Source organism: Mustelus asterias, chromosome 8, assembly GCF_964213995.1.
Source record: "Mustelus asterias chromosome 8, sMusAst1.hap1.1, whole genome shotgun sequence".
NCBI lineage: Eukaryota > Metazoa > Chordata > Chondrichthyes > Carcharhiniformes > Triakidae > Mustelus > Mustelus asterias.
Window position 1 is genome coordinate 110,127,856 of NC_135808.1, and position 11,660 is coordinate 110,139,515.

Consider the following 11,660-nt stretch of genomic DNA (forward strand, 5'->3'; position numbering starts at 1 on the left):
CAGGAGGGAGCGAGAGAGGTGTGTGAGGGGAGAATGAGAAGGAAGGAAGGAGGAGGAGGAGGAGTGCGGGCGTTGAAAAAGGGGGGGAAGAGTGTGGAGGGGGAGGAGGTGGTGCGGGAGAAAAGGAAGGAAAAGAAAGAGAAAGGAAGGAGAGGAGGGAGTTGGGGTGGGGTTTAGGCAAGGGGAGGGTGTCGGGAGGGGAGTAATTGTGCCCTTGATGGCACTCTGAGGACTGCTTCATTGAAAGTGAGATGCTTAATCGTGGCCCTGGATAGCACGTGGAAAAGGTTCCTCATCTTAATAAGTTCAAGGATGTGATCTGTGGTGCACCTACCTCATTAATTAGTAAATATTAAGGATACTTTGCTTTCCTTCCTTATTAGTGTTCTGTGGATTTTGAAAATGTCCTGTTTTTTTTTCCAGAACGAATTAAACTGTTTGTTTTCCTTTCCAGAGCTGCTTTTTCCTCGGCCTCATAATGGAGATGGCAATCCATTCATGTTCAAGACCATTGTTCAACAGACTGTTCTGTGACTTCTTACAATTACGCAGATCCCATTGCCACCATGGTAGGTCCAAGCGTCTATTGGTCTCTCGCTTCTTTCAGCCTATGAATCTCCGCGAGGACAGAGTGCCTGGGGCTGGTCGGTCCAGTGAGCTGAGCTGCAAGAGCCAGAGATTGATGCTTCAGGCTGGTCTCATTCAACCAGCTAATACAGGCTGTTTTCACTATCTACCGTACACAGTCCGAGCCATGGAGAAACTTGTCCGTGTGATTGATGAGGAAATGCAATCCATCGGGGGTCAGAAGATGAATATGCCCAGTCTCACTTCAGCAAGTCTGTGGAAGATCAGTGAACGCTGGGACCTCCTGGGGAAGGAACTGTTCAGACTGAAGGACAGGCATAATATGGAGTACTGTTTAAGTCCAACACACGAGGAAGTGGTGACAGAGCTTGTTGCCACGCAGGGTAACCTCTCATACAAACAACTACCATTGATGCTGTATCAAGTGACAAGGAAGTTCCGAGATGAGCCAAAGCCACGTTTTGGTTTGCTCCGCGGGCGGGAGTTCTACATGAAGGACATGTACACATTTGATGTCTCGGAAAGTGCTGCTATGGAGACCTATAACCTTGTTTCTGATGCTTATTGTCGCATCTTTGAGCGGTTGGGACTGCAGTTTGTCAAGGTGCAGGCCGACACGGGGAGTATTGGCGGTAAGATGTCTCACGAGTTCCAGCTGCCAGCAGAGATTGGGGAGGATCGCCTTTTAGTGTGTCCTGACTGCCATTTTGCAGCCAATGTCGAAGCAATGACGGACGCTGAAACAAACTGTCCACAGTGTCACGGCAAGCTGAGAGAAAGTAAGGGCATTGAGGTGGGACATACCTTTTACCTTGGGACCAAGTATTCGTCTATTTTAGGTGCCTCGTACTCCAACACTGAGAACAAGCCTGTTGTGGCTGAGATGGGCTGTTTTGGCCTTGGTGTCACACGAATACTAGCCGCATCCATCGAGGTTTTGTCGACTGATGATGCCATTCGCTGGCCAGGCCTCCTGGCACCTTACCAGGTTTGCATCATTTCACCTAAGAAAGGCAGTAAGGAGGAACTGATCGCGGGTCTCTCAGAGACGCTATATGATACTTTAATAGATGCTCTCCCTCAGCTTCACGGAGAGGTGGTGCTGGATGACCGCAGTCACCTGACTATAGGCAAGAGATTGAAAGATGCCAGTCGCCTGGGTTACCCATACATTGTCATTGCAGGGAAGAGGGTTTTGGAAAATCCACCTATCTTTGAAGTCAGCTGCCAAAATAATGGAAAGACAGTATTTCTCACACAAGAAGATGTCTTGGACTTTCTGAGAAATGTGAAGATTGCTTAGTACGTGCCATTTATTCTAGGATGACCTAGGCTGGTGAACATGCCTTAATGTGGCTTGTGGACCCTTGAAATCAGGATCTTTTGGAAGAACATATTTTTAAAAAATCATGTGCACACTGATGTAGTTACATAATTTCACAATTGTCAGGGAATTGTTGGGATTGTTAAACTATGGTATATCAAAGAGATGTTTGAGATGTTTTTATATGATTCACTAAGAGTGAGAGATGTAATTAATGTCTTGGAAAGTACTGTGTAGCAGTTGAAATTAAGGATACAGGGTTGTGGACAATATGATCAGTAACAGAGGTGATGTGGAGATGCCGGCGTTGGACGGGGGTGGGCACCGTAAGATGTCTCACAACACCAGGTTAAAGTCCAACAGGTTTATTTGGTATCACGAGCTTTCGGAGCGCCGCTCCTCACCTGACTCACTTCAGAGCAGCCTCACCTGATGAAGGAGCAGTGCTCTGAAAGCTCGTGATAACAAATAAACCTGTTAGACTTTAACTTGGTGTTCTATCAGTAACAGACCAAAGCCATTCATCTGTCAACAGAAAAACTACAAACGATACCAAGAATACCTTGTACTGAACATGTTGCTGTGTGTTAGTAATTTGTAAAATATCATGTATTGACCTTGAAGGTTTGTTGGATTGTGATTGCTGTGTGGTTGAAGCGATCACAATTCCACAAACACAGCTTAATTCTAAGTGCATTGTTTTTGTTCTGCTGGTTGACTGTTAAGTTCACAGCTATGTTAATGTGTTAACTTCCACTGTGTCCAGTGGATGGGGAGTGACACAAGTCATGTGATGTCTGAATTTAGAGAATGTAATCTTTTGAGTAAAACGGGGAGAATTTTTGAAGAAAGTTGTTTTGTCTGGTTTCTCTACCTCAGGCTTGTCCACAACATTTTGGGAGAGACAACAGCTTGAAGAAAACCAACTGGATAAAAACAGCTGATCTACTAGATGGCACTAAAATTAACAAGGGGAGAAAGTATCGCAGGTTTCTGTCCTAGCTGGGGTGTGTTTATGACCTGCCTTCTTGCCTTATCCACGGTGGAGCTGTAGATTGATCTGCCTTTGGGCAGAGAACAGAAGAAGAGAATTTGTCACATGCAGGGTCCGGTCTGGAAGCGAGGGCAGGCAGGAATGGGAATAGTATTGAATGCAAAATACTGCAGATGCTGGAATCTGAAACAAAAACAGAAAATGCTGGAAAATCTCAGCAAGTCTGATAGCATTTGTGGGGAGGGAATAGAGCCAACGTTTCGAGTCTAAATGATCCTTCGTCAGAGCTCTGACGGATCATCGAGACTCGAAATGTTGGCTCCATTCTCTCCCCACGGGAATTGTGTTGGTGCTCAAGCAGAGGGATGGAAAGAAATGGAAAAAAAAGGTGGGGGGGCGGGTGTGCGGAAAGCAGTTTTAAAAATTGGAGAAGCTCATGAAATAGAGAGGGGGAGGGGGGAAGACAGAAACAAAAGACATAAGGAAGGTGATGATGGTGTGTCAACAACTCCAAAGAATACAGATTTCACTGGGAAAGTGCAAGTACAAAGAAAAAAGATTACAAATTCTGGAGATCGGGAACAAAATTAGGAAATACTTGAAACAGGCTGTTCAGTCAGCATCTGTAAAGTTAATAAGCAGAGCAATTTTTCTTTATGAAATCCTTTGACACAATTGAAAAATTTTATGGGGTTGGAAACATGAAAGGTGCCCTAATCGTATAGAAAGTCAATGAGAGGAATGACCTGAAAATATTTACATCTACTTGTGAGCGACTGACAAGTTGTATTTCGTGTACTGCATATACAGAGAGGTAATTGGACAAAATAGGGTCATGAGGAAAGAAGGAGCCACTCGGAATGTTTTTGTTCTTAGAGGTGGATGGTTTAGGGAAGAGATAGAGGCAAGGGTATGACATGATTTAAATGGAGATTGTTAACCGGCTTTAAACTTAAATCTCTTTCCAGGTACTTAAGTTTAGCATAACAAACCAAAGGACAGGATTTGACTCAAATTCACTTAAACAAACTTTCATTTAATTAACACTTTAGGTACCAAAACTCAAAATTTACAACAGTTGCAACACTTTATCTTTCACTGAACATTAACTCTTTAACTTTAACATTACCTGTTAACTGAAACTCTAATTCTTTAACTGTTAACTGAAACAATTACTACCCAATTTCTTGAGCAAGTTGGCCAGGCTGCTTCCAGTGTAGATTCCTCCACGTGGATCTTTGTCTTTTCTGAAGATGTTCCTTCAGGGCACACTTACGATGGAGGGTCTCGAGTTATTGCTGAAGACAAAGGGCTAAAACACCACTTTTATCCCAATCTTCCAGCAAGTTCTCTGGCAGTTAGCCAATGATGTAACCGCAAGCCAATCACAATGGAGTTATTCGCAAACGACTCCCAAATGCTGATACCAAGCTGCATGTATGTTACATGGCCTCAGCATATATGGTAACAATGGCTCCGACGTGTCTCGCATAACCCAAGCAAATATCCTTATTTGGTCAACCCAGGAAATGTCAGGTCACGACTCACTGCAGCCTTCTAACCAGCATCCGTGTTTAATTATAACTTGACCAAAGTTCCCAGCATGCTTGACTCTCATTGTCACAATTGCTCTTACAGCTAATATTGTCATTATTATTGTATTTGTTGCTGTAATCGCTGTTGTAGTTGGCCCTCTGGCCACAAGGTGTTAGACGAGTGGGAGTCAATATAGGTCAACTATGACAGGACTATTTATTCATGGGATGTGGATGCATTATTGCCCATCTTTATTTGCTAGAGTGGCTTGCTAGGCCTTTTCAGACGGCAGTTAAGAGTCAACTACATTGCTATTGATTTGGATTCAGATGTAGGCCAAACCTGGCAAAGACAGCAAATTAAAGAACATGAGTGAACCAGATGGGTTTTTATGATGATTGATAATTATTTCATGATCACTATCATGTTACATTCCAGATTTTTATTAATTGAATTTAAATTCCACTAGATGCCACGTGATGGGATTTAATCCACGTTTCCCAGAGCATTAGCCTGACCCTCTGGAATACTGGGCCAGTGACATTACCATTGGGTTCTTCCATTCTCAATTCTCGCACCTAGTGGTGCACTAAGGCAGACTTTTGTCCATTTGATAGTTTGAGTAATTCCTGGAACAGGACACTCGTCTGTCGCCAGGGGGGGTATAGTCTGAGGGAGCGCCACTCCACATCAAGTGTGGCTGATCAGGAGTCTCTCCCGCTCTCACCACCAGCCATTGGTGTGTTTGGAAGGATTTCCAGGTTGATACACTCAACCTATATGGCCGCTTTACAGACACATCTTCCTTGACCATCAAGTCCTGGGGTGGGACTTGGATTGGGAGCTTCTGGTTCAGAGGTGGAGATGCTATCCACTATGCCACAAGACCTCCGCTAACATTATCCTGGATCTTTTGATTAATAGTCCAGTGACATTACCACTATGCCACTGCCTCCCCATGGATGAATAAGTGGTGGGACTTTTGTTTTACTTGTTCATTAGGGTGGCAAGGTAGGAAACAGTTTGGCTCATCTGTGATGGTGGCTGGAACGGAAACTCAAATCAATGACCATATACAGAATTTGTGGAGGGAAGTTAACAATGCTGACCAATGTTCCTAATGCAATCTACCAATTACTGACCCATCAGTCTACTCTCAATTGTCAGCAAAGAGATGGAAGATATTGTTGACAATGCTATCAAATGGCATTTACACAGCGATAACCTGCTTACGAACAGAGTTTGAGTTCCGTCACTCAGCTCTTGACCTCAGAGCCTTCATCCAAACATGGACAAAAGAGCTGAACTCAAGAGGTGAGATGGGAGTGACTGTCCTTGACGTCAAGACAACATTTGACCGACTGTGGAGCTCTAGCAAAACTGAAGTCAATGGAATTTGGGGAAAACTCCACTGGTTGGAGTCATACGTAACACAAAGGTTGGAGTTGTTGGAAGTCAATCATCTCAGTCCTAGGATATCGCTGTAGGAGTTCCTCAGGGTAGTGTCCTATGCTCAAAAATCTTCATTAGTGACCATTCCTCCATCATACAGTCATAAGTGGGGACATTCGCTGATGACTGCACAAAATTCAGCACCATTTGTAACTCCTAAGAAACTGAAGCAGTCCATGTCCATATGCAATAAGATCTGGACAATGTTCAAACTTAGACTGATAAGTGGTAAGTAATGTGTGTCACACAAGAGCCAGATAATAGCCATCTGCAACAAAAGGGAATCTAGCCATTGTCTCTTGACATTAAATGGCATTACTATTGTTGAATCCCCTACTATTAACTTCCTGGGGTTTATCATTCAGAAACTAAACTGGACCTGCCAAATACTGTGGCTATAAGAGCATGATGTGGAGATGCCGACGTTGGACTGGGGTGAGTACAGTAAGAAGTCTCACAATACCAGGTTAAAGCCCAACAGGTTTATTTGGTAGCACAAGCTTTTGGAGTATCGCTCCTTCTTCAGGTGAGTGAGGAGTTGTGTTCACAAACAGGGCATATATAGACACAAACTCAATTTACAAGATAATGGTTGGAATGCGCGTCTTTACAGGTAACCAAGTCTTAAAGGTACAGACAATGTGAGTGGAGAGAGGGTTAACATAGAAACATAGAATACTACAGCACAAAACAGGCCCTTCGGCCCCACAAGTTGTGCCGAACATATCCCTACCTTTTAGGCCTACCTATAACCTTCCATCCTATTAAGTCCCATGTACTCATCCAGGAGTCTCTTAAAAGACCCTATTGAGTTTGCCTCCACCACCACTGACGGCAGCCGATTCCACTCGCCCACCACCCTCTGTGAAAAACTTCCCCCTAACATTTCCCCTGTACCTACCTCCCAGCACCTTAAACCTGTGTCCTCTCGTAGCAGCCATTTCCACCCTGGGAAAAAGCCTCTGAGAGTCCACCCGATCTATGCCTCTCAACATCTTATATACCTCTATTAAGCACAGGTCAGCAGTCACGGGCATTCAGCCTCTGATCTTCGGGTAAGCGTTCTCCAAGGTGGCCTTCACGACACACAACGAAGATCAGAGGCTGAATGCCCGTGACTGCTGACCTGTGCTTAATAGAGGTATATAAGATGTTGAGAGGCATAGATCGGGTGGACTCTCAGAGGCTTTTTCCCAGGGTGGAAATGGCTGCTACGAGAGGACACAGGTTTAAGGTGCTGGGAGGTAGGTACAGGGGAAATGTTAGGGGGAAGTTTTTCACAGAGGGTGGTGGGCGAGTGGAATCGGCTGCCGTCAGTGGTGGTGGAGGCAAACTCAATAGGGTCTTTTAAGAAACTGATAGCCAAGTTCCGCACACATGAGGATGGCCTCAACTGGGATTTTGGGTTCATGTCACACTATCTGTAACACCCACAACTTGCCTGGACTTGCAAAATCTCACTAACTGTCCTGGCTGGAGACAATACACATCTCTTTAACCTGTGCTTAACCCTCTGCGCTACCAAATAAACCTGTTGGACTTTAATCTGGTGTTATGAGACTTCTTACTGTGCTATAAGAGCAGGTCAGTGGCTGTGAATTCTGGGCAACTGACTTGCCTTCTGACTCCATCTACAAGGCACAGTCAAGAGTGTGATGGAATAACCTCACCTTTCCTGTGATGAGTGCAGCTCCAACAACATTCAAGAAGCTCAACACCATCCAGGACAAAGCAACCAGCTTGTGTGGCACCCCCTCCATCACCTTAAACATTCACTCCCACCATTACCAATGTGCAGCTCTAGGTAACATTTACAAGATGCACTGCAGCAACTTACCAAGGCTCTTTCGACAGCTCCTTCCATACCCGCTACCACTGAGAAGGGCAAGGACAGTGGACGCATGGCAACATCATTGATTTGTAGTCTCGAAGAGGCTAGATCTGGTGTCAGCATGACGCTAGACGGAGCAAGAATAAACTGCTCAGCTCTTGCATTTGCGGATGACATCGCCCTCCTTAGCGATTCATACGTCGGGATGGCCCGAAACCTTAAGATTCCACAGTCTTTTTGCGATTCGACAGGCTTGTTAACACCACCAAGACTAAAGGCTTCCACTTTGTATGTAAGAGGAAGACCTTCCTGTTCAATCAATGTAAGAACTGGCAGATTCGGAAGGAGGAGATTACATACATCCCCCCAGGAGAGACAGAGAAATACCTGGGAGCCTGGATAGATCCTTGGGCAGGCGTAGAAGAAGGGGCATGGGAGGAGAAACTGAAGACCTGGATTTCCAGCTTACAGGCAGCAGCTCTCCGGCCAAAACAACGCGTGGAGATACTGACAGTGCATGTCATCCCGAGACTATATTTCCACTTGTTCCTATCCGAGGCATCTCAGAATATGCTTATTAAACTAGACCAGCTCATCCGCAATGCTGTCAAACAATTCCTGCATCTTCCACCCCACACAATCGATGGCATCCTCTATTCACGTAATTGTAATGGAGGGCTGGGAATTCCCAAGCTTGAAATCCAAATCCCATCTGCTGTAATTCGAAAATGGGAATCGTTATCTGCCTCCAATGACCGAGTCATTCGCGCTTCCAGTTCTGTGAGCAGAGCATTGGCGAAAACATCGAAGAACTGAGATCTCTCAAGGCATTGAGGGAAATTGAGGACTTCATGCCAACTCCAGAAGAGAGCAACTAGGATGAGATGGAGTCAATGGATATGATCAGGGCCGCAATACCAATGTTTGGTGCGGAGGGGGCAGATTCCAGGAAACCACCAAACAAATATGCGGGGTGGGGAGATTGGGAATTTGACAAATGGAGACGGCTAACTTGTCAAGGCATTGGTGTACACTATTACAATCATGACAAAATATCAAACAGTTGGATGAAGGCTGCATACCAGCTTAAATCACATTGTTTCATTAATAACTTGTCATTAAGATGCAATCTGTCTCCCACGAGGGTGATCCTGTCAAGAGGGCAGCCCTTTGCCACAAAAACCTGCCGAAGATGTGAAGCAGGTACAGAGACTCTTGGTCATATTTCTGGCTTCTGCCATTTGTCAAGAACTGCAGGATCAAATACCACAATAAGATCTTGGAACAGCTGCGCAATTATGTTGGAAAATACGGCTGGACATCTTACCTCGAACCATGACTTATTACCAAAAATGGTACCTTCTGGAAGCCAGACATCGTCTTTAAGAGGGAGAAGGATCAATGTGTTGCAGTGGTGGATGTGACAGTACGTTTTGAAGACAATTGCGGCAGTCTGGAAAAGGCGTGGGAGGAAAAGTGCCAAAAATACCAACATCTCGGACCTGAAATTGAAAAGTTGACTGGATGCCTGGACCCCGTTTCTTTGGGTTTGTTGTCGGCGCCAGGGGCAAGTGGCTAGAGAAGAACAACAGCCTCATGACGTTCCTGGGAATTAAAAGATTCCAATCATTCGCCCAACAAATTTCAAGACTCACCTTGTCACTGACGTTGGAGTTATTGGGGATCTTCAACGACAGGTGAGAGATTACTAATACCGCAAAACCAGCTTGGCACTTGTTAGACCGAAGGGCTCACAGCCCGCCAGGAGACCATATGAACTGATATGGAAAACTCCATCACTGTATGTTTTGCTTGTTGTTTGTATATCTATGTTCATTAAAGTCACCTTTTACATCCACAGGTGCTTCAGTCCACCGTGTTGGACCGATTGATGGGCAACACGTCAGCTCAGTGACTAGCACTGTTTGCTGTGCAGTTACAGGGACCTAAGTCGGATTCCCGGTTTGGGTCAATGTCTGTGGGAGTTTGCACATTCTCCCCGTGTTTGCGTGGGTTTTCTCCGGGTACTCCGGTTTCCTCCCACATCCCAAAAACGTGTATTTTAGGCTGATTGGTGACAAATTGCCCCTTAATTGGATCTCCCTTAATCTGGCATATATACAATACCCTAAATTTCCGCCGCCCTGTATTGTGGAGTTTCGTGCAATGGGTACCGACAACTTGGTCCATTAGGCAAATTTAGATCCGGGATGACTTATAGATAAAGAGCTTTACAATCTTTAGCTGAGACCTCAGCTCACGTTCCTCAATTAAGATCAGTGGGCCCTTGACTGTGGTTCCACTAGAGGTAGACAAAAACGTCGACGAGCGACGTAAAGACTCGAATATGGCACTCAATGAGTGTGTTAAAATAGTGTGTTAAAAAGGAGAAATGTGGGCGGCATGGTAGCACAGTGGTTAGCACTGCTGCTTCACAGCTCCAGGGACCTGAGTTCGATTCCCGGCTTGGGTCACTGTCTGTGTGGAGTTTGCACATTCTCCTCGTGTCTGCGTGGGTTTTCTCCGGGTGCTCCAGTTTCCTCCCACAGTCCAAAGATGTGCGGGTTAGGTTGATTGGCCATGCTAAAAAATTGCCCCTTCATGTCCTGAGATGTGGAGGTTAGAGGGATTAGTGGGTAAAATATGTAGGGATATGGGGGTAGGGCCTAGCTGGGATTGTGGTCGGTGCAGACTCGATGGGCCGAATGGCCTCTTTCTGTACTGTAGGGTTTCTATGATTTCTATGATCATCACCTGTGAGTTCCTCTCCACACCATATACCATTCTGAATTAGAACTATATTACCATCCCTTCACCATCGCTGGGTCAAAATCTTGGAACTCCGTAACAGTATTGTGGGTGTACCTACTCAACATGGACTGCAATGGTTCAAGAAGACAATTCATCACCACCACCATCACCTCAAGGGCAAATTGGGATGGGCAACAAATGCTGGCTGAGCCAGCAATGTCAGATTCTGTAAAAGGATTTTTAAAAAGCAAATAGCAAGGCAGCAGATTCAGAGCTCAGTGTTGGGCTGATTGGTGACAATAAATTGCCCCTTAATTGGATCTCCCTTAAGATGGCATATATACAATACCCTAAATTTCCACCGCCCTGTATTGTGGGAGGAAACCGGAGCAGCCAGAGAAAATCCACGCAGACACGAGGAGAATGTGCAAACTCCACACAGACATTGACCCAAACCGGGAATCCGACTTGGGTCCCTGTAACTGCACAGCAAACTGTGCTAGTCACTGAGCTGTCAGTGTGGAAGTTGAGTTTTAGTGAGGCCAGCCCTCCAGGATTTGCCTCGAGTCTGCAGCAATTGAAGATCAATTTCCAGGACGTTGCTATGTGCATTCCTTTTTACCCAACTCCCTTAAACTATTTGCTCAGCTTTTAGTTTCCAGTTCTGTTGAAGGATTTCAGCTGTTTAATATTATTTCGCCTTTTCCCAATATAGATGCGACTGACCTGATTGGCAATGCCAGCACCTTCCGATGTCCAAACAGGAGTCAGATGTAATGCTTACTCATGATTTTTTAAAAAATGGTTAGCACTGCTGCCTCACAGCACCAGGGACCCGGGTTCAATTTCCGGCTTAGGTCACTGTGTGGAGTTTGCATATTCTCCCTGAGTCTGCGTGGGTTTCCTCCGGGTGCTCCGGTTTCCCCCCACAGTCCAAAGGTGTGCAGGTTAGGTGCATTGGCCATGCTAAATTCTCCTTCAGTGTACCCAAACAGGCACCGGAGTGTGGCGACTCGGGGATTTTCACAGTAACTTCATTGCAGTGTGAATGTAAGCCTACTTGTGACTAATAAATAAACTTTACTTTAAACCACTGTTTAGAGTTTCCATCAAAAATTTACAATCATAGAATATGATCTCAAAGCTCTGGCAAAAATTACCAGTGTCATATAGTAGAAGCAGAA

At 45.2% G+C, this 11,660-nt stretch overlaps 1 protein-coding gene across 4 annotated transcripts; it reads left to right on the top strand.

The window, feature by feature from the left end:
• Window positions 1-2,757, top strand: pars2 (prolyl-tRNA synthetase 2, mitochondrial). Of its 4 annotated transcripts, none has more exons than XR_013498579.1 (3): window positions 1-18; window positions 455-2,229; window positions 2,394-2,757. XR_013498579.1 is itself a non-coding variant. In XM_078219424.1 (2 exons), exon 2 carries the CDS (start codon window positions 479-481, stop codon window positions 1,889-1,891), a length of 1,413 nt encoding a protein of 470 aa, XP_078075550.1. In that variant the 5' UTR covers window positions 1-18; window positions 455-478; the 3' UTR covers window positions 1,892-2,757. The 4 variants fall into 4 exon arrangements, 2 of the variants coding, with proteins under 2 accessions (XP_078075550.1, XP_078075551.1); XR_013498580.1 differs by having other exon boundaries at window positions 16-345; XM_078219424.1 differs by having other exon boundaries at window positions 455-2,757.
• Window positions 2,758-11,660: the final 8,903 nt, after the last annotated feature.

Coding starts and splice junctions, on each gene's coding strand:
- pars2 (XM_078219424.1), top strand. CDS start 479: ATGGAGATGGCAATCCATTCATGTTCAAGACCATTGTTCAACAGACTG.